This window comes from Aspergillus alliaceus, assembly GCF_009176365.1.
Source record: "Aspergillus alliaceus strain CBS 536.65 unplaced genomic scaffold BDW43scaffold_2, whole genome shotgun sequence".
NCBI classification, from domain to species: Eukaryota; Fungi; Ascomycota; class Eurotiomycetes; order Eurotiales; family Aspergillaceae; genus Aspergillus; species Aspergillus alliaceus.
Window position 1 is genome coordinate 1,206,057 of NW_022474685.1, and position 26,108 is coordinate 1,232,164.

A 26,108-nucleotide genomic window follows, 5' to 3' on the forward strand; every position below is an offset into this window, starting at 1 on the left:
TTACATTGACGCGTAATTTGACCGTTCGAGACTGATACGTAGCATCCCGGGTCAGATAATACATGTATCTCAGGAGCATCTTGGTGGGTTCATGGAAATCAGCATGTCAACCAAGAGTCCTTGCGATATTCTGCCAGTGGTATCGAAAGGGGAGATGTGCTCGACTTGGTCGTTGTCTGTGTACGCGCCGTTGTTTGCCTTTTCTTTATGGGGAGAATGCTCTGTGAACCGGAAGTTCTGAACACAACGCTCGATTTTACTGTTAAGGAATGGATGAAGAGAGAACCCAAGTCGATATGCAATTGGGTCCGTTGTGTGCATGATGGGGGGAGAGGTTGATCCTTATAAGAAAGAGCAGGGCAGTAATTTAGTGAAGAATCACCGCTTTCGAATCTGTTATTCGTAAGCATACAAGGTAATGTTCCAATTTAGGCAACCTAGAGCCATTTGACCTTCGACTACTCTGATTCCTCCCTGATTTTGGACCCCTCTTTAATAGAGGTTACCACGAATATACAGCGTAGAATGAGAGATTAGAACTTACAGAGCCTCGGGATCCGGTAATTATGCGAACAAGCAGAGCAATATTGGCTTCGCGAGTGCCATGGCAAAAGACAGCGACGAAAGAGGGCAACATAAATACCTAGATAAAAGCCGCACGTATGAGGGAGGAAGAATCAGGGGCCACCGGATTTTAATCCCCAGACCGAAAACCTCGGGCTCAAATAAAAACAGGCCCCAGAAAATTGCTGGATCTTGTGAATTACCGCTATCTAAGGGTTGAGTCATATCATACACTGAATCTATCCCAATTGAAGATGCGGAGAGCTAGTCACGGCTAACCATGGGATAGATATTGTCGACTGATTATACTGGGTGTTTCTACTCCTTTGGAGGGTAAGTTCCTGTTCTATACCATTCATGGCCTCTAAATCTGTACATGAGGTACCAATTATGGGAAAGCGAGCATTCTCTGACTGTCGAGTAACAAAAAAGATTCGTAACGCATTCCTCTCAGCTCGAATTCAGACGATGGGATCGTGTCAGTAACATGTGGTGACGCCGCCGCCCACTGAGAAAATAATTCACGCCAGTAACATGATTCGGCAGCTGGAGTCAAATATCGATCACGAAAGGTAGTGATACTGTTGTTTGCGATCCGCTCAGCTGACGCAGGGTTGTCCAGCAAATGCTGCATCTTCGCTGGGAGGTCGGAGAAATCACGCTCTACTTCGACAAAGTTCTGGTCTGGACCGGAGGAGATAAGGAGGTAGTGATGATGTTGGATATACTGGAGTTTATGTGCGACGACGACGGATCTGCACGCCTGGCGATATTTGAGCGACGCAGAATATGATCGCCCTGTCCCATATCAACCGACACTGGTATTACTTGAGAATAACACGAGAAAGATACTAACCTTCGACATGAGCAATGAACTGATACCGGCAGTGATCCTCCATGCTGATAAAATTCTTCCGTTCCTTCCACACGATTTCCTTGATATCGGCCCACGGCTGATTCCTCGCAGCCTCCAGTAATGCTCGCCGCATTTTCGCCGCGAAACTCAGCTTTCCCCTCCACACCAGTTTCGCTTCTTTTTCCTCCCAAGGTACCTCCTTGTGCCGAATACGGTCAACCACCCGAGTATACGGACCGATATCCCCGTCGACTTTGCCGTGTTCCCAAGCCCAGAAACCAAAGTCTGGCATGAGCCACACTGCTTCCTCGTCTGGCTTTCGGGCCAACACCCACAGAGGATGATAGGGACCGGCGACATCATCCACTTTGTCTTCAACAGAGAAGATAAACTCGGTATCTGGTATAGATGAAGGGTCAGGATTTGTTGCTAACGCTCGGTGGATTGATCCTAGGATTCCTAAAATCTTGCGTCGGTGGTCATCCCCTTTAGCATGAGAGGACACCACGTATAGTTGGCCGCGAACGATGGCTGCACGAGCCATACCATCGACGAGGCGAATTCCGTCTATGTCATTCCTAGACAGCTCACGCTTCACAGACCAGAACTGCCGTGCGCGGTGAATATCCTCGAACAGACCTGGAAAAAAGCTCTGGCATTGGGCAGCGTCAAGGGATCGATTTTGCGCATCATAAATAGGGCTGTAAGTCCGCATCTCTGGTGTTGGGATTTCAGGTGATTGGGAAGAGCAATGAAGGCAACTTGCACATTGGAATGATAGGGCCGCTTGACAAGAACAATGGCCTGCTGGGATGAGTTGATTGAGCAGGGAGGGTACATTATCTCGATCGGAGTTAACGCCGAACCACAGAGACCAGATGAATAGCCCGAGGCCGCCGATCACGGCAGGGGCACCGAGATAAAGCAGGTAGCGACTCTGCCTCGACGAGATCATGATGTTGACGAGTTGGACGAAAACATGGCTGGCAGGCGTGTTTTAAAATCTGTGAATAGAATCCTGGAAAAGACTGGGGGAAATCCTCTCGGTGGCCCGTCTTTCAATAGTATCAAAATCAACAGTCGACCAAAACCATGTGAGGTAACATCAATACAATGATCCCTAAGAGTGGGCAGTGGATACGGAGACACACTTTTAGACGAATGAAAAAAGCCCCGTAGGCTCACGAACATACATGTTACGTGAGAACCCTTGTTTTGTTGGGTAACGGTCCGTTGTGGATTCGCTCGCTGGATAGAAAGAAAGTCCCTTTACTTTACCTACTTTAGAAGATGATAGGCTTGGCATTTGTCCACTCCGTCCCGTTTATAAGACGGTCGACCTTCCAGGGCGCAGTTCCAAGGCCCACAGCCTAGCATAAAGAACGACTCCGCCCCACTCGAGCCGGAACTGCGACTCTTAAAGACTTGCTTAGGGTATTATTCGAACAAACCATCTAGTGAGAGATTGGAATTCAGTCCCCACTTGTCCATAAACCAAGAGGATCCAGGAAGAAACGCCAAGCATATTCTTTTACCAAGAACGTAAGGGCAACCCACATTGCGGCGCAGCGCCTTATAAGCTTCTTGTTCCTCTTCACCATTATCACCATGAGCGGTGGCCCTTGAGCAGAGGATACTATATCCTTGCAACTTAGATATAATAGTGGTCCGAATTAAGGAATATCTAGAGAGGTTAGATCCGGGGTTTCGGGGGTTTCCATGTATCCTGACGATGTCTCGGTATATTTATTGAATCCGATGTCAGCGTTAGGCGCTATGAGGCTATAATGGACCCTCTTAAAAACCCACCAATCCATCAGCACATCCTCGTCTTCTCGTGGAGTATTAATATACTCCCATGCATCGTTTGCCATATTGAACAGACCTAGGGTACGTACTCACTCTACATTAAGCCATTGCTCAGAGTGGGTCGATTTATCGCCCCCAAGCACTAGAGTCCACACTCCGAGAGCTAGACTACTAGTTTTCTGTAGGTACGGAGTATCGGCATGAACCAATTAGTGTCGCGCCTCTTCGTTGGATTGAGGCGTTGACCTCCATTACACGAAGCTATTGATGTAGTATCCTGGAGACTTAATATTGCTGCCTGCACAAGTATTCACATGGTCGGATTCCTCACTCAATGAACGAAGGTTCGGAAAAAGGATGCCTCGTGTGGTGTATGTACAGAATCAGGCAGATATATCAATTGATAGATCACTGATAGCTAGAAGGGACCAACGAGTTCGCCCACACCTCCAGATATGTGTAACCGCTCTCATGCAACTTCATGGAATCGGCAGTCTTGGGGTCCGTTCCAAGCCTTTTCTCGGCATCGTCCGGGATTCCGTCGCCATCGGTGTCGGTAGCAGCCGTGCCCTTGTCGAGGTTGCCTGCGCCTCCCATATCCGCTTCATCTGAGATTAGTGCGCCCTTTTTGCCGTAGGACTCGACCTGTTCAATTAATTCCTGGTCAACGCTGTCTCGCACTTTCGACGCTCCTCCATCTACTTTCGATTAGCGTGGGGATTCGCCAGTGAGACATGGATGTATATGTGACGTACACTTGGTAACGTAGCTCAGAGCATCGGCCGGCGACAAGACAGACTCCACGGCTGGATAGTCGTACCTGTTGTTGACGAGGTCCATTCCGCCGTAGTTGGTCGAAGAAACGCCAAGCTCACTCCCGTTGAGGGTACCATCCTTATCCGAGTCGTAGTAGTTTTTCTCAACGTAGGCATGGAACTTCTCGTTACCCCGAGTAAACGCCGTGACGGACGTAGATGGCCCACTGACAAAGTAGTTTCCGATAATGTTGACGACTGCTTACGGTGTTAGTCACGGGATATAATCCTTGGTGGAAAAATCGGCGAGAACATACATGATTCCGCTTCGGAGCCTCCAGCAATGTACGCTCCACCACCTCCCCAGTTATAGACGACATTGTTCGTGAACTCATTGATGCCCTTGACCTTAGGATTGCGCGTCTTGTTATCGATGTATAGGTTGCGGAACAGCGAGATACCGCCGTCAGTTTGCATCAAGCCGCCGCAGGAATGAGGCTGCAGACCCTGCGCCATGATACTGTTTTGAATGGTGATGTTGCTCGCGGGACCATTGATCGAGAAGGTCTCGTCCCGACCCCAGGAGACGGAGACATGGTCGAAGATCATATTCTTTCCTTCGGCAATGCCCATGGCGTCTTTCCCAGCCGATCCACCCTTGCCCATGCGACTGCATATTTCAGTCTGGTTAGCTTATATTCCTCATGGAGACAAGAGATTCTCGACTTACATTCGGATATACCGCACGATAGCATCGTCAGCATTCGAGAACGACCACCCGTTTCCATACACAGTGATTCCATCGCCAGGCGCCGTTTGTCCCAGAATGGTCACTCGCTTCGACACAACAATGCGATCAGTAATTTTAATCACTCCCCCAACGGAGAAAACCACAATCCGGTCGGTCTTCGATACAGCATCGCGCAAAGACCCTTCCCCGGATTCATTTAAATTAGACACAACATAGATCTCCCCCCCACGACCGCCGACCGCATTTGCACCAAAACCCTCCGCACCAGGGAAGGCGACCAAACCCGAGGCCGTCTGGAGAAGCGACAAGAGACCGATGAAGGAGACAGTGAGCCGCATATTGGGCAATAACAAAGACAGAAAACGAATGGTACACGCTAGAAAATGATCCCTACATTTTATCTGGCAGCGCGCGGGACCTACATTTATATATGCAAATACACATTAGCCGCCAAGAGTGCTATTGATTAATGCATGAATCGGGTGTTTCGACAGTTCCCGTTAGATTAAGGAGATCTTCGCTCGGCATATTCGAAGTGTAGATCCACCTATCTGAGCTCACTGACTGTGCTTGCTCCGGTGCTTGACAGCTGACATAGATGTGTCCGGTAGCACTGCTTTAGTCGGTATCAGAACCGCAAAAGATCGGCATTCCTCGGCTCTGATGTCTCGGATGTGACTCCGTTCGTTCAACGGAGCCAATTAGATTATAAGTACTTGCATGCTGGCATAACAAATTCCACCTATGAGATGCTATTTATATATTGTCCATATGTCCACATTACTCCTGGCAAATATAACTAGAGGTAGTCTAGATATAGTACGCTATTTCGAGGGGTGAGAACAGTTTAAGCATAAGAGCTTCCAAGCTTGTGCTGGTATTATTACTAAACCACAGAGCAGTAACGTTATTGATTGCACCATAGACAAGGAGACGGGGGAAAACATCGATTGTATAGTCTTTGTTAGGGGATTGATTCGTAATTCAATGAGTCGTCGCGGTTAATAAGCCTGTCTGAAGTAGAGATTCATCTACCTCTTGCTCTGACAGTTTCGAACGCATGCCTTTATTGACTTGGAGGTACCCCATATATGGCGAGTAGATAAGTGATGTAAATGCTGTACGTTAAGGTCAGTCCCAAGGATTTATAAGAGCATATCACAGTTCATGATCGTAATCAGGGTCGGCGAGCTTCATAGCGCTCATCTTCTGGCCCATTACTGGATGAATAAGATTGCCTGCGTTGTATATGCCATTTAATTGCTATGGAAATCCGAGGATTCATCCGGCGTTAGGATATGGACTTCATGAAAGTCGCGTAAAGACGCATACCAACAAATTCAGCACAGACTCAAAGAACCATACTTGTCTTTTACAAGGAGCATTGTGAGTGGTGAGCCAACGAGGTCAGGCAGAAAACTAGACCCTGGTCAGCACTATCAAGCTTTGCTATTTTGCCTACCGCTGCAGAGTTCCGTGCCTCTTTGAAGAAAGATAGAGATGAGCATCACATGGCTCCAGGGGTTTTCATTTCAGCAGAACTTTATTAAATAGATTCATCGCAATTTCACTCCTTGGAGAGCAACCAAACCCCCTTCGAATCTTCTTTCTAGAGCGCGTCGTGGCATCTACTGAGACCGTGTTAGACCAATTCTGTTTGGGGAAATCCGCGAAATCATCTCCAGTCACCATCACCATGCTTCTTGAGTGATCTATCCGCTCGTTGATAGCTATTTCCTTAAGCGAACGACATCTGAAGTCAACGGAAAATGTGACTTTCTGGACTAAATTATGAAGAGTCATACTGTCGGTGGCGGGATTATAGGGTGCGATTGCTGTACCGCTGCTCTTGTAGGATCAAATATGTCTCTATCTTTGGGTTTATGAACCGAGTTATGACGTTTCAAGGTCCACTGCTCAAGTTAAGGACAGAGCACTGCAAGCCTACCAACTATAACTCACAGGGGATTATACGTACAAATGTGGACATAAAACCTTGAAGGAAAGGATGGAATTTGATTTTAACATGACGGTGGATCTTTTGATTATATTAGTGTGTAGTTCATTTATAGAGAATGGCAAAAGCGTAAGTTTAGGATATCGAAATTCATACCATCCAAAGCCTTACGACGATATAAATCCTGTTACGGTGATGTTATCAGTAATGCTCAACACCGACAGGTTTAGACCGTCTATCTAACGGAACTCGGTATAGAAAGTTAGTGAACGAAAGACAGCGATGTTTAAAAGAAACAAGATCGTTGGTATGAGAAATTGGATTAGCGATAAGGCCCTTGTAAATGAGGGTTGAAAAATCCCTGTGGCGGTTGAAGCCTTCCAATAAGAAGCATGAAACGCAACGGCGTCAATCTGACACGGCCTCTAATGCCCACCACAACAAAGAACGAAGCCCTAGAAGCACGGTAAAGAAGAGTACATATCGTTTCATACCAACCGTGATTACCATTCCTGCTCTTGATTGCTCGAATCTATACATCCAATGATCCTTCTTTACCGAGCCGTTCAAAAGTTTTGGATATACTGGCATGGAGAACCCGAGAGTTCCATTCACTACAATCGACAGGTCTAAGGTAACTAACTGACGGCTTGCTTCTCCCTTTGACCCTTTTTAATTGTGATCGTCCAGTGAACAATGAATAATGAAACATACAAGGGTGAGGGGGGGCTTCAAACGGCCTTCTCTCGTTCTTTTTCTCCTCAAAGCCCTAAGGGACTAAATTCAATTGTCATGGCCGGGCAAAAATCCATCCCGTTACATCCACGGTATACCAGTCGAATATCTTTGCCCAATGGTAAAGTCTCTGTTTTTATCCCGAGGTGATATCGCCAAGGAATGGTAGCTTTTCCATCACATTCCGCATTTGCTCAGCCACGCATGGATTTTGAATTCGGCTCGGTTTAACATCTTGCATTCACGATCATGACAACCTATGCCGGGTAACTTGGTTGGCTTGTTGCTTACTCCCACGTGCATTATCTATCACAAGGGGAGGAGTAGAATTTCAATTTACCCCAGTTCCATCTCGGATCGGCCTTATTTGGGTGTTCTAGAACAGGGGCCTTTGGTATGTGGAGACCATAACATACTATATCCCTTTGCGAACCCGAGCAAAGCCCGGCTCCAAGGAATGCACGCTACCTCTTTATTCGATATATAGACTGAAGTTGAAACTTGCCATTCCACTGATTCTAAACTCACCAACTTTTGGAAAGCCGAGCAATTTTTGCTATTTAAAAGTGCTTCATTTGTTTATTCTTACATTCTTGAGAGCCATTCCTTCTTTACTCCCATCTTATTCCATCATCATCACCATCATCATGACCATGAATGTGTTTAATGTGTTTCATTCCCTGAGCTGCCTGGTTCTTCTATTCCAGGTCGCACAATCAGCTCTCATCCCCATTTGCCAATATGACTCGGACAGACAAACCCAACCTACCACACCGGACTCCAATTCCGAATCTGGTATACCTAGCCTCCCCTGGGCACCCTCATCTGCTGCAACTCCTAGTGTACCACAGCAGGCAGGGAGTCCTGAAATAGCCGGAACCACAGAATTAATCATTCCTTACTATGTCTACCCATCCGAAGGGGCCTGGGTGCCACTGGAAAAATTGTACGTGATTCATATTCATCACAGATGTGTACGTGCACTAACCACCTCAACAGGGCTACTGACAATCCCAATGTGAGTTTTACTGTCATCGTCAACCCCGCCAGCGGTCCTGGCGCAGATGCTGTGCCGGACCAAAATTGGCGTAGAGAAATCCCCAAGCTTGCATCCCACAGCAATGTGGTGATCCTCGGCTATATCGCGACACGCTACGGAGGCCGGCCGATAGACCAAATCGAGCGGGATCTCAAGACCTATGCGGAATGGCCAACAGCCGGTAATGACGCCAACCTCAAGGTTCACGGCATCTTCCTGGACGAAGTTGCCGGTGAGCCTGACGAAAAGAAACTGGCATACTACCGACAGATCACCGCCACGATCAAAGGAAATAAGGGGCTCGGTCCAAACAACAGAGTAAGTACCCCGTATCCTAGTTACCATGGGCATTATAAATACTAATCAAAATACTCAGGTGGTGCTCAATCCCGGCACTGTCCCCGACAAAGCCTACCTCGATATCCCGGACTCGACAGTCATCTTCGAGTCCCCGCACAACCGGTGGCAGGAAGCATTGAAAGGAGGCCTCTTCGATCCCATCAAGAATGTCGATAAGGCTCGTCTTGCGTCAATGGTTACCGCTGTCCCCGCGGGAACTGACATTCGGGGTCTGGTTAACGAGCTTCGTGACGTTTCCGGTCACGTCTATCTGACCACCGCCGCCAGTTATACCGAGTACTCTACATCCTGGGAGGAGGTGGCGCGCATCCTAGCTGCTTGAACGCGGACGTCTTATCGCGTTAGTGTAGAGTTATGGTCTGATTCTGGATGATGTGCGCGGGACCCGAAGTGGTAGTTTCTTTATTTACCTTTGTAAAAATTGCATTGTATGCAGCATATATCTATTGTAGACCAATGTATCATATTTAACTTTTGCCCTGGTCCCCATGCTCCTATTGAACTGCTGTATGCGCCCGTGAGGGGGAGCTGTTGTACGTGTCAGGAGGTCAGAGGTTTGCCCGGGCGCTATCGACTTAAGTAGATAGATACTTTGAGACGCCAAGGTAGGACAAATTCGTATCGGCTCATCACACGGGTATATATTGGCTGAAATCAAGACTGGCTGGGCTGGGTCGCACCAGTGGCTTGGGAGAGCCAGTTGTAGACTTTCACCGCTTTGATGGCAACTTGTTCATTTCATTGAGTACCTTTTCCCCCTTGTTTTTGTCCCTAATTCTCTTTCGCTTTCTTCGGTATTTTTTGAAGCTCTTGGTCAAGTGCTGAGTTTAATTATAGTGAATAGGTAACAGTGAGGGGATATAGTGTTTCAGCGAACGATGACAATGGATTTCTGTTTCCAGGCCTCAATGACACAGCATCGCGGGATTATTTGGCCACGTCAAGAGTAGAACTAGCAGTGTATACCGTGAGATAGGCCTCAGCTGTGGCAGGGCCTCTGTAGCTAAATGTACATCTACTAGTAATTATCTGACCTTGAGCCAGGCAAGACACCACCGTCCGGATTTGGCTATGCCTCTGTCTCCGGTTTGACACCCCAGGCGACGTCAGGGCATATAGCATCACCTGACCAAGCATACAGAGGATGAGTCAAACGGGCCGATGGAGCTCTTACGTAACAGTGCCCCGGACCCAGAATATTATCCAATGGGAGCAAACTATCATCTGAATGTTTCGTGGGTACATCGAGGTCAATCGGCATTGATTTGTTGGCACGCCCTGCGAATGACATCCGCTATGAACAAACGTTAAATAGTTAAGATCTTATGGCAATCTCAGACAACCACACCTGAGTTTCGCAAGAGAATTACACGATGCGTCGATTCTCACGGCAAGAAAATTTTGAGCTTGCCAGCGGCCTCAACGTGAGGTCTGCTGCAAGTGAACCTCCAGCGGAGACTTTGGATGAAAGCCGAGTGGCTTCGGCCTTCCCAGATGGCGGGCGGGAGGCATGGACATGTCTCCTGGGCTCATTTCTGATGATGTTCCCCTCGTTTGGTTTTCAAACAGCTGGTAATGCGATACCAAACCTCACCACTCACCATGCTAACCCCACTAACACACCGTAGTCGGATCCGTCCAAGACTATATCAGCACCCACCAACTTGCCGAATATACCGTCCGCGATGTCGGTTGGATCACCGCAGTCCTAGTCTTCCTAACTCTCTTCCTGGGCGTCCAAGTCGGCCCACTATTCGACCGCTATGGCCCCAGAACCCTCCTAATCAGTGGTTCCCTCGCGAGCTTCACATCCTACATCCTCCTCGCCCAGTGCACAAAATACTGGCACTTCATGCTCTGCCTCGGCGTCTTAGGCGGTACCTCCGCAGCAGTAATAACAACCGTCTCCATCGCGGTCCTAAGCCACTGGTTCTACCGGCGCCGCGCCCTCGCCTCCGGCATCTGCATGGGTGGCTCCTCCGCTGGCGGCGCCATAATCCCCCTCTTACTCCGCACCCTCTTCGCCAAGTACAGCTGGACCTGGGCCATTCGCGTAATCGCCTTCATAGCGCTCGCCTGCTACGCGCTAGGCTTTTCCTTAATCAAAGGCCGCCTCCCAGCCAGCACATCCAGCCGCGCAACAATCGACCCCGCAGCCTTCAAATCCCCCCGCCTCTGCTTCCTAGCCGTCGCCGTCTTCGCTTTTGAATTCATCATCTTCGGCTGCGCGGCCCTTCTCCCCACCTACGTCCGCTACGCTGGCCTCGCCACAGACGTCCAGTTCTACTCCCTCACCGTTCTAAACGCCATGAGTCTCCTTGGTAGAGTCCTCCCCGGCGTTGCGGCGGACCTCGTGGGCAGATTTAATATCCTCCTCTCACTAGTTGTCCTAACTCTCCTCGTCATGGCAGCCGTCTGGACCCCCTTCGGGACACAGAACGAGGCAACATTATATGCTGTGGTAGCTATCTTTGGGTTCGGGTCCGGTGGGTGGTTATCGCTGGCGCCGGTGTGTGCGGGTCAGTTGTGTAAGACGGAGGAGTATGGGCGGTTTTATGGGACGGTGTACTGTGTTGCAGCGTTTGGGGTGTTGGTTACTGTTCCAGTTGGAGGTGAGTTGTTGCAGACGACGACGCCGCAGGTGCTTGTGGGCTTCTATTCGGGGGTTTTGGTGCTGGGGTTAGTTTGTGTAGTTTTGTCGAGGTGGGCGCTTTTGGATTGGAGGTGGAGGTGGAAGGTTAGGGTCTAAACTTATTTTCTCACTTGGTTGATTGATAGATTCTAGACTTTGGTGGCTTTGATTCATGGGTGGTTGGGTGTTACTGTTATAGAAAGATTGTTTTGGGTTGTATTGTATATTTTTTGGAGGAATTGAAGCTGGGGATTTGGAAAATGATTGGGAACTCTTTCTTATAATTATGGCGATCTTGCAGCGAATATAAATTTCTATCAATCTCCTGGGAGCGGCCTTGCAGTGAGTCATCATAGGTTGTGACAAACCGTACTGCATATAAGATGCCGATTACTATATTATTAATATTGCTTCTCTAGTAGTAATTCTATTTTACTCTCAGGGCCCTATAGCTCAGCGCCGCCAACCGTTTCTGACAACATTATCTATGTCGCCTTTCTATCATACGGGTTGGGCATTTGACTTCACTAAGAAAACAGACGAACAATATACAAAGTAGATAGACAAGACAAGGGCAATAATTTACCTTTGCAAAGGGCTATAGTGTTAACCTAACTAATAGTATGTGACTAATGCACCTGAGTATGTCTGTTCTAGAACGACCGGTCTTCTTCTCATGTAATGGAATAAACCGAGGCTACGCTTGGATGTTTAATATTGTGCTAGCGAATACTAAAAGTCAATTCCAACTTTCAAGGCCCCTTCTTGGGCTGCCATTTGGAAGCTGCGATAGGCTTTGTCGACTTCGGAAAATGAATAATCTGTAGCAAAGGCTTAGTCGTATAATAACAGACCTAGATATTGGAGATGAATAATGAGGAAACTCACGGTGAGTGAATAGATCAGAAGGCTTCAGATGACCCGATTGATACAGCCGAAGCAGTGTCGGGATGCTGACGGCATTGAGCAACTGCATCTTGATAGCTAGAGAGCGTGTAATTAGTTACCGTGCTGTAATGATTGCGGGAGTCGCGAAAACAAGATCATCTGAGCAGTCCACAATGGTGAGTCCTTTCCAAAGCCCAAGACTTACTGATGTTATGATCCCACAAATTGTGCAGGTCAATATTGGCTGGCTGGCCATGAACACCAACGTTGGCAATGGAACCGCCAGGAGCGACCAGTTTCTGGGACATCTCGAAGGTCTTTGGAATCCCGACAGCCTCAATAACGCAGTCAAACCCCTGACCACCGGTTACTGAGCTGAGCACCTCAATCGAATCCGGATGTCCAGAGTTAACGGTCTTATCGGCGCCTAGCCTTTTCGCATGCTCCAGCCTCTTGTCATCCAAATCGATCATCACAACCAGAGAAGGCGTATATAACTTAGCAGTCAGCATCACCGCCAGACCCACAGGCCCCGCCCCAATGATCGCAACAGTACTCCCAGGCTGCACATGAGCACTGATCGTCCCGCACTCCATCCCCGTCGGAAGCGCGTCCGAAATACCAACACAGGCTCTCAGATCAAGACCGCTAGGAATCTTGTACAAGGACGACGTCGCATGGGGAATGCGCACATATTCCGCCTGCGTTCCATCGATCTTGTTTCCCAGCGCCCAGCCACCAGTTACACAATGCGATTCGAGACCCTTCCGACAAGACGCGCACACCTTGCACGCGGTAATGGCGGCTATCAAGACCGTGTCGCCGGCGGAGAGTCCGTCGACTGCAGAGCCGACAGAGACGATCGTACCAACTCCTTCATGGCCCAGGACCCGACCGTGTCCTATGGCTGGCAAGTCGCCCTTGAGGATATGGAGGTCGGTGCCGCATATTGTGGTGTGGCGCATTTTGACCACTGCATCGGTGGGGGATTGGATAATCGGCATCGGTCGATCCTGCAGTTCGAGCCTATTGGGCCCTGCGTATACTAGGGCTTTCATTGTCTTGTTGTTTTCAACGTAGAGAGTTATCAGCATGATTCTGCGAAATTGTTGAACAAACATGGAGTTCTCTCCGATGGAGATCTCTTACCCCGATTTTGCTGGGATTTGGAGGAGCAATGTTAGTAGCCATCATGGATCCAGCCGAAGGTTGTAGTCAAGGTGAGTGTTATTTTTGGTATCCGGTTCGCCTGGACAATAAGCCAAAACGACGGAAATGCTATAGACAGACCACGTTGAGAGAACAATGCCTATACGGTGCAGGGCAGTCAAGACAAGGAAAGAGAAAGAGGGGGGGATTTTATACAAAAGTATGTCCACCTCAAGCTAGGGGTGAATACTGTGTAGCATATCAAAAGCAAGGGTGCTTGGCTTCATGTACTGTTGGGTGCGGGGTTAGAGATCGGAGAAATCGCCGTATGTACACCTCACTACAAACCTTTGTTCGATATAGGTGGGTACTTTGACGACTATCTGACTAGAGCCCGTCATTCTTGGACTTTGACGTAGCCCTTTTATTAAGCCTACGCTGTTTAATCATCCGTTGCTATCGGTGGATTCCCTCCCCGCACTCGCCGCATTTCAAATAGCCGGCTGTCGTATATCAACTACGAATTCTCAGAGATACTTATTTGTCGACGGAGTAACTCCTCTCAACCATTTATAGAACTGGACCTTTTTCAATAATTGTGGACATTATAAAAATTGGACTCGATGTATCCTACGTGACACTAAGGAAGTCGGAGTTGATCCGAGAATCAATATCGGCAATAGGACGGAGAATCTACAAAAATGAACAGGGAATGGGGGTTAAATCTTAACTTTGGTATCAAGGGAGTTTCAAAGCAACTCAATCTTATTATTGCTCGGTAGCCGATATCAAGCCCACACCGGCATTCCGAGACTAGAATCCGGCAACGGTCTGATATTCGGCCCCCATAAATTCACGGAAGGACTCGCAAGCATCGTAAATCTCTCCGACTTCACCCGTGTTGTTGAGGCCAATACAGTAGTTTATAAAGAACACCGCATGTCAGCTGTACAATCGCAGTGCAAAGTACGCCAAGAATGCCTCGACCAACAAATCCCCACCGGGGTAGCTCCGACCATCGACCGATATTATGGGCTATACTAGCCGCCATAACCGCTATAATCTATACAAAATACATACACGACATCGTATTCATCACATTCGGTGTCGGACGAGTCATTCAACCGATCGAAGACTTCCCTTACAAATGTGAGCGTCTCCGCCACCCTCTCCTGGAAGGATGCGAGGATATGTGGCTGGACCACAGCGGAAGAAATCTCTATGCGGCCTGTGCGAGTATAGAATCAAGGAAGGGCTGGTCTCCTGGTGGGAATGCCTACAACATCTCGGCCAGAACACGCACCGATCATATCTCGGTCTTGAACATCGATCATCCGGGGCCTGATGGCTTCTATGGGCTTCACTCGCTGGAGATCGAGGATAGCTTTCACGGGGACTTGGATTTGCATGGATTTGACGTGCGCGATATGGGAGGGAAACTTCGATTCTGGTTGATAAATCATAAGCCGCCTGAGGATGGTGTGACGGGTGAGGTCCTTGATGCAACGCGGCTTGGGGCCAATTCTACGGTGGAGATATTTGATTTGAATAGGGGATCTACGAGACTGGAGCATGTTAGGACTATTGCTAGTTCTGCGATTATCTCGCCTAATGATCTTGCTGTGGATGATGATGGGGTGGGATTCTTGATAACCAACGATCATAATACGAAAGTTGGTTTGTTTCGCCCATTGACCATGTTGTTTGGAGGCGGAAGTGTTGCGTATTGCCGGTCTGACACGGGGAAATGTCATGTTGTTGCCGACAAAGACTTCCACTTCCCAAATGGGGTTACCAAGGGCAACGACGGGCTCTTCTACGTCGCCCACTCAGCGAAGGGAAAAGTAACTGTTCATCAAATGGTTGGCGAGCAGCTCGTTCAGGTTGACGAAATTCTCTTGCACATTCCACTCGACAATCTCTCTCGTGACTCGGAGGGTAATATTATTGCTGCTGCAATCCCTGATTCTCTCAGATTTGTGAAGTCAATGCATGACCCGGCAGTGTCTGCGCCTGCCGCTGCCTTTATGATACGCCGAGCTGACTGGCAATCGAATGAGAATAGAGAGAACCCGTACGAGGTCATAAAGTTGGTGGAAGATAAGGACGGCAAAGTTCTGCCGACTACAACAGTTGCAATTCGCGACACTAACTCACGTCGTTTGTTTCTTGGAGGAGTGGTTTCGCCCTTTATCGGCATCTGTAACTAGATTGCTTCTACCTCGAAGCATTAACAGTATCCTTCTTCTACGCACTCCTGTGGCTTTGCCCACCATGGGAAGGTGCTCATTTTGGTCATTGTAGACTGACCATTTGTCTAATCTCCTAGGCCAAAAATCTCCACTACATATCTTGTGTGACGCTAGTAGTCGTTACGACACCGTAGTGTTGCTATGTTGCTTCAACGTAAGTAGATGAATCCGATAAGAAATTGGTGACTTGCTTCAGTATGTCTCGCAGTTGCCTAGAGCTACTTGCATGACGGCCCTTATTTCATTCTAGGCATCGTTTTGCCTACTGTGCCTCTAGATCTCTAAAGGGAATCTATCCACGAGCCGAACGATATGGGAGAGCTTGGAATAGATATTGAAGAACAGAGTAAGCATGATAGACAGCAGTTGCATACGGACAATCTAAAATCCACGGTACAAATAGTTATGGAAATAAATAGGCTAAATCAGTTTGGACGGCTCTTCCCTTGGTGTTGAAAGAGGATCTCCATAATTTTATACACTAGCCTGCGCTGCTACAATTCCACGAGGCCCTTGATTTCGGGCCGAGCCGGCGAGAACAGATCCCATTATCCTTATTACCCCATGCGCCTTAACGACATTGTTTCCCTCGTACCACAACACATCATGGCGCCGCGACTTAGCTTCTTAATCCAACTAGGGCTTCTGGATCACGGGACATGTTTCATTGCAGTATAAGCATTCATCTCTGAATGAATGAATAGCACTTATTCAAAATTGTATTTCTGGTTTCCCTTGGAGTTGGGCGTGGCCAGCCAAATTTAGCTTCGATCGAAGTCTCCTTAGTAGATTAACAAAGATACTATACAGCGCAATAACACGATATGTGAATAATATATTTGGCGTAGGAGGGACCAGACAGGGTTTCGTTGTATAGTGAGTTTCAGTCTCGAGCAAACGAAATGGCAGCAAATATCATGGTCTACGAATAAAGTAGACTGGTGTCATCGACTAACACATCTGAAATCTGTCATCGATCGTATATCTAGCTGTATGAGCGTCATGTTAATGATTTCAAGAGGAAGTTGATCTAAACTCCCAGGGTGTGCCTCGGGGCATTGGTGTGTCGTCCGTTATCGAGAAGACAAAGGTTTTCGCTTTAATCCAGAATATAATCTATCGATTCAACAAATATTTAAGTGGATTTGCTTATATTACGAATAGCGGACATCCTCAAGGTCGAAGAGATCGTGTCCTGCTAGAGTGGCACAAATATAGATATCGCACTACAGCAAACAATTAGTCCCTTTAAGGAACCTCTTGATTAGTCATTAAGGTCTCTTAATTAAGGTGTCATCTGATATAGTCCCATAAATCCTCTCGGAGTTGATTTGTTCGTTATTTGAGTTATGAGAAGCTAGGCAGCGCCACGTCTGCCTATTGTGAGAAAGCAGGGATGGCGATCCAGCCGCGCCAAGAGACCATCAGAAGAGATATAAAGTTAGCATCCCTTGTCTATCAACTTCTCACCGTCACTGCAAATCGTATAGATATCTGACGGATACGAACATTCTCCTTGAAGCGGTAGGTGCAAGTCTATTTCCCAACTTAATCAAGCATACTAACCAGAAATCCCAGCTCAAAACCAACGCAACTCAGCATGCCAGCCTCGGAATCCTCCGCTCTTCGCCTGGTAGCCAGTGCGTTTGCAGCCATCCCGATCGGATTTGGGATCAATGCCTTCGTGCGCCCCGATCATGCACTGAGCTTCTTCGAGTTCGAAGTGCCCACTTCTCCCGCTGAGAGGGACGTAGTGAACAGCTTGATGGTGGTTTACGGCGCGAGAGACATCTTCATGGGCCTTGCTTTATTCTCGGCCTTATTGTTCGGTCATGCAAAGTCCGTCGGCTGGATTCTGGTCTCGTTTAGTGCGGTGGCATTTGTTGATGGTTACGTTTGTTGGACACATGGGCAGGGGGAATGGACTCACTGGGGATATGCCCCAATTCTTACGGTGATTGGGGCGGCGTTTCTCGGTCTTTTTGATCGGAGGTAAACACTGCGTGTTCTGGCATGGAGTTTGATAGCAAATTAATTGACGTGAGCGTGACGGAATTATTCTGATGTATAGGAATATCATGGTGTACGTACAGCAAGCATTCAGTGTACTTTGTGATCTCTGTAATATGTAGAACTCCAAGGTGGTGATGGGTAATGGCCGAGGAACGACACACTCTTATCCTTAGGACCGTGTAATATCATTATGATACATTCATCAAGGAGAATGGACTAACAGTGGTATAGTCAATTCCCCCTACAGCTGTGCTTCTACCCCTCTATTGTGCCACAATGCATGTACTTGCCGTACTTTTTCATACTCAAACAAGGTTGGCGGCTCTCGCATCTTCATCTTCTTCCATTCTTCATTCGTTAATCAAACATTTACCTCCAGCCAAAAAGATCAACATGGCAATGATAGCATCACTGCCGATGGAAATCATTGATCAGGTATGCTTAAGCATCGCAGCCATGCTTTGCAGTCTGACACAAGAATTTAGATCATTTTACACGTCGTTCATGATGACTGCCATAAGCAAACCACACTCGCAAACCTCCGTCTTGTCAACAGGCCAAGATGCAAGAGCGCTTCCCGCCTACTGTTTCGACATGTCGACAAAACAATCCGCAATATTAGCGGGTTAGCCGAGCTTTGTCGGACCGCAAACAGTCACTACATACGGGATCTCTTTCTTTTGATCAGCGACCTTGATTATCCAGGTGCCTGTCTGCTAGAGGCAGAAGCGATAGGGAATTCGTTCCAGTTTTGTTTACAACGGATGCCTAACGTGCGGCGTCTGGGGTTTCTTTTTCTTTTTCTTTTTTTCTCTACAAAGCGCCGTAATCCCGACAAGACAATAGAAGTGATGCGTGCTATGGCCAACGCTCTCCAGCGCTCTCGTTCCCTGCTACCAAATCTTGAGGGACTAAGTTTGGAATTTGTCGAGAATTTAACATTAGTCCAGTTCCCTGGGAAGATTAACCCTGCAACGGCCCCTATTATCGCCCGTCTTCGATATCTTGCAGTAGAGACGGGCGAAGAATGGATGGGAGAATGAGTCCAAAAACTAATAGGAGACGACGGCCACAGGCACTCTTGATACGAACATCAAGAAAATCACAATCGACTTTTTAAATGGCGACAAACTACAAACCCCAGCACGGGGAATCCGCCGGCAATGAGCGCAAAACGATCCTGGGCGACACACCTGCCGGGCACCCTCTTTCGAATAAACCCAGCATTCCTCCTCAGAAGATTTACACGCCGTACAGTGCGAATCACGAAAGCGCTGTTTCCCCTGTGCAGTCTCCATGATTCATCCGATATGACCAATGTCGCGACGTTTTGGTCCGGTCCAGAAAGGTTTCCAACTCAGCCTCGGTATAATACCACCACTTCCCAATTACTGTAGGTGTATAGAGCATAGTCTCTCCACCACTCCTAGGGCTCCACATCCACCGCTGACAGGGATGATCGGCAAGCTGCAGTCGTGTGTATTCTCTCTGAAAGATACAAGATAAAACCAGCCTGAGGTGAAGATGGAGCTGGAACTGGAGGATACGATGAGGGAAACGGCTGGCATGAGAGTAATACAGGAGCTAGATGGGGGAAACGGTATGAGAGTAATGCTAGAGCTAGTAAAATATCGGTGGTTGTTCTTCTTGTCGCAAACTACTTTGTGCGCACCATGAAGGGTAGGGAACCTCGTCAGGCAAGCCGCGGACAAGACCTGTAGCCGAATTATTAGTGTCCCTGCCTTGAGTACATTCCCCTTGGTCTTCAATACTGGTGATTAGATTACTGTGTGAGATGGCCTCAGGTTCGGTTTTGATCATGGGTGTCATTTTCAGGGGTCGTTTATCTGTCAATAAGGAGTATTAAAGGAGTATCATAGCTGTCTGCCTTATCATGGATCAGTCACCTAGGTACCAATTGTGTCCATGTAGTAGAAAGGAAGAATAGGCAATGGTGCTGGGAATAGATCTTCTACAAAAACGTCAAGGCATTGCTGTGCACTGATTATAAAGTTTGTATCTCATGACTAGTAGGGCAAGAGATCCTGGGTAGGCGACATACTAAGGGAACGAATTGTCTTCCTCATTTCACTTGTGTGGGTCTCATAATTTATATGAGTTCGAAGGATCTTATTCTTCTTAATTAAGGAACATATATATAGCTAGTAATCCTCCACTGACTTTGTACAACTCCAACTCTGAATCCGAACAGTAAAACGTGATAAACCTGGTTCACTGCTATTCCATGCTGTAACCTGACAGTAATATTCAATAGATTTAACTGGTTCAATATACTGGATCTTTCAATTCTACTAACTTTCCTCCGTACGGGGCCTGCAAATGTAAATCGCATAGCTCACATTGCCATGATTGAAGTGGTGTTACTACTGGTATCGCATCCGTTTGTCAGAGGATTGGTCCAGATTGGCCAAGTAGTACTCAGTCACAAACAGGTCTAGGCTGGCAAACGGGAGCGAAAGGGGTTAATCCACTCTAACTAGGTCTAGCCAAAACCTCACTAATCGCAGACAAAGGGACGCTATGGATGCCACAGATATAGGTAGTCGACAGAAAGACCTAATCGACGAAGTAATCCCTATTTTTCCCATTATAGTAACCCCTTCCTCTCAGTTGAAGATGCTTGTCTACAAGTTTCATTATCCATGTTAGAGTCAACCAGATCAAGACGATGGGTGACTGTATAAGGCATTCTGCGATACATGAATCAATGGACAATCGCTTGGTATACCGTATCCCCCAGCCACCAGGGTACGAAATGTGGTACAAGGATAGTCGGCGTGTTTTTAGACCTCCATCGGTAGGTCATCTGACCGCCACAGACGAAAAGTGATACTAATATACTTGGAAACCAGGATACGTGGATTTTCTATATTTTATTTCGAGAATAAACGTTATACTTTCCGTGGTTTCCGTCTGATTTCTCGAATCATTGTATCATAAGACCCAGGGTCTATGATATATGTTATCTAGCTAGGATCGTTGAGACTCATACTCGGTGAGTTATACACAGAAGGTCTGAAGAGCTATTTTCTTCTATTAAACTAATTTCACGGGGCGAGAAATAAGGTTGTGTGTCCTGATACTACGAGGTAGGGGCTTCGACCGGTGCCTGATGTTTGCCTGAGGCGTGGTCCAGTGACTAGTCAACCCTAGAAGGCAGCGATCAATTTCCCTATTGGACCGTGCAGGACTATTGGGCAAGATGCCAATAACTCCACTCCTACGGACTCCGATGGGGAATTGACTTCATTCATGTCAGCAAGAGGGGTAAACAATCGCCCTGTCGGCAAACAGCGGCTGTTCGGCATGTCTATATATGCAGGGGCTAGTCACTGACGATTGTTATTCTGGAGCTCTTCTTCCCGTCTTCGTAAAGATCCTTAAACCATCAGACCTTGATGATGCATCCTTCATGGAAATTGTTTTTCTCGGGGACTTTCCTGCTCCCAATAGCGCAGGCATTCCGATTCACTCCTTTGCAATTAGCATACCCTGAGCTGCGTGGGAAACAACCATATTTCACGCCGGACGCGGCAGCAAAACAAGAACAACAAGCAGTGACGGCGGGCTACCCTGCGCACTATCTCTCAGTACCGGTTGATCATTTCCACAATGACTCGCGCTACGCTCCGCATAGCGACGACCATTTCAACCTTCGATACTGGTTTGATGCCCAGCACTACCAGAAAGGGGGTCCGGTATTTGTTATCGCCGCGGGGGAAACCGACGCGACCGACCGTTTCCCTTTCTTGTCGCAAGGCATCGTCACCGAGCTGGCTGCGACCTATCACGGCATTGGAGTTATTCTCGAACACCGCTACTACGGCGAAAGCTATCCGGTAGACAACCTAACAACAGAAAGCATTCGATTTCTTTCCACGGACCAGGCGTTGGCCGATTATGCGTATTTTGCCTCGAACGTTGTCTTCCCCGGGCTGGAAGATGAGGATCTCACGGCCCAAAAGACTCCTTGGATTGCGTATGGCGGGTCGTATGCGGGCGCCTTCGTGGCCTTCCTTCGCAAGCTCTACCCCGACGTCTACTGGGGTGCTGTCTCGTCATCGGGCGTTACTGAAGCGATCATCGACTTTTGGCAATACTACGAGCCGATCCGGCAGTTCGCTCCGTCGGGATGCATTTGGGCGACTCAGACATTCATCGATGTTGTCGATCGCATCTTGATCGACCACGCCGATAACAAAACGCTAGGCCGGGAACTGAAGTCTGCGGTAGGAGTCAATCCTGACAGGGATGATGTCTCATTCGTTTCTCTCCTCTCATACGGTCTGGATGCTTTCCAATCGCGCAACTGGGATTCCAACATCGGTAGCTCTCTCTTCCGAACCTACTGCGACAAAATCACCAGCTCAGATCTGCTATATCCCGACACCGAGGCCGTGAAACCAACCGTCCAGGAGCTCGTCGAGGTAGCCGGGTACGACGCGTCCAACGCCAGTTTTGTGAACGGCTTCCTCAACCACATCGGCTTCCTCAATCGGTCAATTTCCTCGGCGTCCGACGATAAAAATTCCGCCGCAACCCAAACGGGCGACGAATCGGACTCGCAGTCCGCCAAGCCGCTCCCGAAAAGCGATGGCACGAGCTGGGAATACCAAGTGTGCACCGAATGGGGCTACTTTATGTCCGGTGCATCCGTACCAAAGGATATCATGCCTTTGATCTCCCGTGTCATAGACATTCCCGCTGTATCGGGTTTCTGCAATACGACATACGGAATCACGTCCCCGCCCAACGTCACGAATATCAACAAGCACGGCGGCTTCGACTTTTCTTATCCACGCGTGGCTATTATCGATGGTCTCGCGGACCCGTGGCGCGATGCGACGCCGCACGCAGATGGTACGCGAGACAGGGAGTCCACCGATGAGGAGCCGTTCATTTTGATTGATGTCCCGGCTGAGGACGTGTGGGATGGAGTCCGGGGTGCTGTGCACCACTGGGATCAGAATGGTCTTTCCCAGAAAGATGAGGATAAGGGCCAGAAACCTCCGGCGGCGATTGTTAAGGTTCAGAAAGAAGTGCTGCGGTTTGTTGGTGTGTGGCTAGACCAGTGGGAGCCGCACTCTGGGTCGAACGTGGGAAGTAAAGATTCTGCGCATAAAGAATTTCTGCTATGATTTGGTATATAGAATGTCTGCTATATGTCTTGAGTTGGAACACCGTTTATATACATGCTACGGGAATGAATGATATTGAATCCACCCGCCGCTTTAACTTTCCGTACACGAGCGATTACGTATTGCACCCAAACTATCCATTTTCGACGTCGAAGCCTATAAATAGTGCTAATCCTTGACTAAATACGATTTCATTGAAGCCTAAAAAACACCATGTGACCCAGAACTAAAGAAGACACCGCGCCAGGCAACAACCATCCAACTTTTCACAAAAATAATCAATCTCCTCCAACTCAGCATACTAAACCGTACATCGCTCCACACCTACCACAGCAAACCATGAAAATAGTAATCATCGGCGGCGGCATCTCCGGATGCACCGCATACCTCCAGCTCAAAAAGCATCTTCCCAAACCACCCGCCTCAGAACGAGACCACGAGATCACCATCTACGAGGCGTACGACACAAACAAGGACACGACTTGCGACGAGCGCGATGGTCCAACTCACTCATCTACATTAATAGTCGGCGGAGGCCTAGGTATTGGACCGAACGGGCTTCATGTCCTGAAGCGTCTGGACGAAGATCTCCTGCGTGAGATCGTCCGTGGCGGATACGTAGTCCCCAAATCTAATATGAGGAACAAGAACGGACGGCTACTCGTACGCATGAACGCCTCTGACGAGCCAACTTCGCCAGATGAGTTGCCTATGCACATGGTTGGGTGCAGTCGGCATTGGTTCTGGAGGTGTCTCCGTATGCGCATCCCGGATTCTGATATTGTGACGAAACGGGTTGCTGGAGTCGTTGCTAATCCCGACGGTCGGAATGTGGTCAGCTTTGTTGATGATAGCCCTCCCGTCGAGGCGGATTTGGTTATCGGTGCGGATGGGTTGAAAGGGATTGTTAAGCGGGCGCTGTTTCCTGAGGCTGAGGAGGATCCGTATCCGCCTCATTATGAGTATGTCCTTCCAATTAGAGGCGATGAGGAAACGATCGGTTAACTAACTCGACATCGCCAGAGGCTTGTCAGGAGTCGGGGGCTTCATCCCGGCTGACCAAGTCAAAGACGATGTGGAGAAAGGCTCGATGAACTTCATCATCGGCGGAAATGGGTTCTTCGGCTACTTCTACTCCGACAGTGCCCCGTCAGCGCCTCACCGTGACTCGCCATATCATGTCTCCGAGCCAGGCGAGAGTCTTGGCTGGTGGTCAACGTACCAAGTCGACGAGTGTCCGAACCCGAAGACAATTGACAAAGAGGATGTTGCGCGTCAACTACGAGAACGTCATAGAAGCTGGAAGGATCCAGTTATACAAAAAGTGCTCGACTCTCTTGATGTGAGCAGTATGTATCCTACCTGGACTATGTCACCACTGCCAACCTGGGAACGGAATGGAGTCGTGCTTGTTGGGGATGCGGCTCATGCGCTCCCTTCGACTTCGGGACAGGGCTCGTCGCAAGCGCTTGAGGATGTGGAGGCATTTGTTCTCTTTTTGAGCCACTACATGGAAAAGGCCTATGGATCTCTCAATCATGATTTGGAATATAAGGGGGTGATCACGACTGCTGCGAAGCAGTACATGGAGCTGCGTATCCCTCGAGTCCAGGCTATCCTCGAAGACGCCAAGCGAAGACAGAATGTCAAGCGCAATATGGGTTTGATTGAGGAGTATATGATGTACTGTTTTATGTGGATTCTCGGTGAGTATGGTGTGTGAACAGATATATACCAGGTTACTGACAAATATAGGATGGTTTCCGAGCATCTTCGCAAAGCAGTTGAAGGTTGTCTTCGACTATAATATTGCTGAAGAGGTGAACAAGACGCTATCGCGTGAAAAATAATAACCATAATACTGTCATATTCACTCATCTCTCCGCTCTTAATCCCAGCAGCATCATTGTGATTTGCAGGTGATATCGTAATGTACTCTACCGCGCATTCTGTCTCTATATTCTCCGCATATATACATCACAAATTATGTGAATGATGTTTAAGCCACGTAAGGCACCTTTTCATGTTACGAAGAAGGCTGCGATAATTGGCTCTTACTGTTTGAAGAGAGCTCCTCTTTGTTGGCCACTGCTACTCGCCCACTGTTTGTTATTGTGTTACACAAAAAGCTTTACTCCTAACTGGAACATTGAATCTAATCCTGTCTTCGCAACGACACGTTAGCTGTTATATTGAACAGACAACAAGCGTTCTCACTACCATAGGATGTCACGCTATTAACGGTCTATCAGACATGGCTCCTTACCATGTACTCTGGCCACCGCCTGGCCGTACGCGAAGGTTCGGCCGTTGATTCCGCTGCATCCTGACCCGCGCTGTGTTCGCGTATACAAAGGTGAATATGAACATTGTCGCCTTTGAGACCACGATTTAGACTGCGCCATCCCCCATCATCGGGTATTCAAATCGGACCCATCGCTAAAACGGTTGAGGAGACATTGCCGATGAATAATGCTCTCAAATACTATCCTGTCTTGTTCGGTGAGGTGATCGAGGGCTGTTATGAAATCAAAGCAAAGCTAAGGCTACTGTGTGGCTTGCTTAGCGCCTCCGGCAGGTCTCAGTCAACCAAACCACCGTCCACATGGACTTTCTACTGATAACACCACTATTGAGGCACAGCGAAGTACGTACATTCATGATCCACGACATTGGCGAGAACAGGGACGACGAGCTCGGAGCAATATAACCGCATCGACTCCCTTGAAATGGGACACTCAGGAAAGATCCTCATCCGCAAGCTTCCGGGTTGTTAGGTATTACACCGCAATTCACTGTGGATTAGAAAGGTCTATTGTCTATCCCGGCTATTACATTGGAGAAGCGCGCTACTAACGTGGAAGTCAAGAACTTTGATGAATTCCTGCAGTTTATGCACTGAGCTCTCCAGTGGACGCCCGAGGAAAGGCCTACAGCAAAGGAGTTCCTGATGGGCCCCTAGTTGTTGGTTGTTGGAAGGGCTTTATTTGCGGATGTCATGAATTGGTCGGCCCCTTTTTGCGAAGTGTATTCATATGTACAATATCAAATAGCCATCTCCTCTTCTTTTATAATCTCTTCTGTGCTCATGCAAGTTAGTAAAATCTGTACATCTATCTAATACACAAAACACCAAATACTATATAATACACTGAGAATAGCCTACAATCACACCGCAAGTCTATGAAT

At 48.1% G+C, this 26,108-nt stretch overlaps 9 protein-coding genes across 9 annotated transcripts; 6 read left to right on the forward strand and 3 right to left on the reverse strand.

Moving 5' to 3' along the window:
- Positions 1 to 919: 919 nt before the first annotated feature.
- Positions 920 to 2,782, reverse strand: BDW43DRAFT_73220 (glycosyl transferase family 90-domain-containing protein). Its single transcript, XM_032050447.1, has 3 exons — positions 2,572 to 2,782; positions 1,421 to 2,475; positions 920 to 1,362 (listed from the first exon to the last, which is right to left on the reverse strand). The coding sequence occupies exons 2-3, from the start codon at positions 2,373 to 2,375 to the stop codon at positions 953 to 955; spliced, it is 1,365 nt and encodes a 454-aa protein (XP_031905959.1). The 5' UTR covers positions 2,376 to 2,475; positions 2,572 to 2,782; the 3' UTR covers positions 920 to 952.
- A 772-nt stretch (positions 2,783 to 3,554) lies between these two features.
- On the reverse strand, positions 3,555 to 5,073 carry plyC (polysaccharide lyase family 1 protein; the record flags this gene model as incomplete). The annotated part of the gene is made up of 4 exons (XM_032048902.1): positions 3,555 to 3,927; positions 3,985 to 4,242; positions 4,302 to 4,654; positions 4,715 to 5,073. The coding sequence occupies 4 exons, from the start codon at positions 5,071 to 5,073 to the stop codon at positions 3,638 to 3,640; spliced, it is 1,260 nt and encodes a 419-aa protein (XP_031905960.1). The 3' UTR covers positions 3,555 to 3,637.
- Positions 5,074 to 8,080: 3,007 nt separating this feature from the next.
- BDW43DRAFT_319363 (spherulation-specific family 4 protein) lies at positions 8,081 to 9,148 on the forward strand (the record flags this gene model as incomplete). The annotated part of the gene is made up of 3 exons (XM_032048903.1): positions 8,081 to 8,373; positions 8,427 to 8,784; positions 8,843 to 9,148. 3 exons carry the CDS (start codon positions 8,081 to 8,083, stop codon positions 9,146 to 9,148), a joined length of 957 nt encoding a protein of 318 aa, XP_031905961.1.
- A 958-nt stretch (positions 9,149 to 10,106) lies between these two features.
- BDW43DRAFT_260603 (putative MFS monocarboxylate transporter) lies at positions 10,107 to 12,033 on the forward strand. Its single transcript, XM_032040227.1, has 2 exons — positions 10,107 to 10,398; positions 10,455 to 12,033. Exons 1-2 carry the CDS (start codon positions 10,200 to 10,202, stop codon positions 11,573 to 11,575), a joined length of 1,320 nt encoding a protein of 439 aa, XP_031905962.1. The 5' UTR covers positions 10,107 to 10,199; the 3' UTR covers positions 11,576 to 12,033.
- Positions 12,034 to 12,182: 149 nt separating this feature from the next.
- On the reverse strand, positions 12,183 to 13,440 carry BDW43DRAFT_319364 (zinc-dependent alcohol dehydrogenase family protein; the record flags this gene model as incomplete). Its single annotated transcript, XM_032048904.1, has 3 exons — positions 12,183 to 12,279; positions 12,347 to 12,442; positions 12,552 to 13,440. The coding sequence occupies 3 exons, from the start codon at positions 13,438 to 13,440 to the stop codon at positions 12,191 to 12,193; spliced, it is 1,074 nt and encodes a 357-aa protein (XP_031905963.1). The 3' UTR covers positions 12,183 to 12,190.
- Positions 13,441 to 14,465: 1,025 nt separating this feature from the next.
- BDW43DRAFT_260606 (calcium-dependent phosphotriesterase) lies at positions 14,466 to 16,133 on the forward strand. Its single transcript, XM_032040228.1, has one exon. It carries the CDS (start codon positions 14,473 to 14,475, stop codon positions 15,703 to 15,705), a length of 1,233 nt encoding a protein of 410 aa, XP_031905964.1. The 5' UTR covers positions 14,466 to 14,472; the 3' UTR covers positions 15,706 to 16,133.
- A 1,101-nt stretch (positions 16,134 to 17,234) lies between these two features.
- Positions 17,235 to 17,863, forward strand: BDW43DRAFT_260607 (DUF4267 domain-containing protein). Its single transcript, XM_032040229.1, has 2 exons — positions 17,235 to 17,271; positions 17,326 to 17,863. Exon 2 carries the CDS (start codon positions 17,348 to 17,350, stop codon positions 17,741 to 17,743), a length of 396 nt encoding a protein of 131 aa, XP_031905965.1. The 5' UTR covers positions 17,235 to 17,271; positions 17,326 to 17,347; the 3' UTR covers positions 17,744 to 17,863.
- A 2,752-nt stretch (positions 17,864 to 20,615) lies between these two features.
- BDW43DRAFT_260608 (putative extracelular serine carboxypeptidase) lies at positions 20,616 to 23,023 on the forward strand. The gene is made up of 2 exons (XM_032040230.1): positions 20,616 to 21,025; positions 21,119 to 23,023. Exon 2 carries the CDS (start codon positions 21,180 to 21,182, stop codon positions 22,917 to 22,919), a length of 1,740 nt encoding a protein of 579 aa, XP_031905966.1. The 5' UTR covers positions 20,616 to 21,025; positions 21,119 to 21,179; the 3' UTR covers positions 22,920 to 23,023.
- Positions 23,024 to 23,258: 235 nt separating this feature from the next.
- BDW43DRAFT_319372 (uncharacterized protein) lies at positions 23,259 to 25,244 on the forward strand (the record flags this gene model as incomplete). Its single annotated transcript, XM_032048905.1, has 3 exons — positions 23,259 to 23,881; positions 23,943 to 24,625; positions 24,675 to 25,244. 3 exons carry the CDS (start codon positions 23,259 to 23,261, stop codon positions 24,767 to 24,769), a joined length of 1,401 nt encoding a protein of 466 aa, XP_031905967.1. The 3' UTR covers positions 24,770 to 25,244.
- Between the last annotated feature and the right edge of the window lie 864 nt (positions 25,245 to 26,108).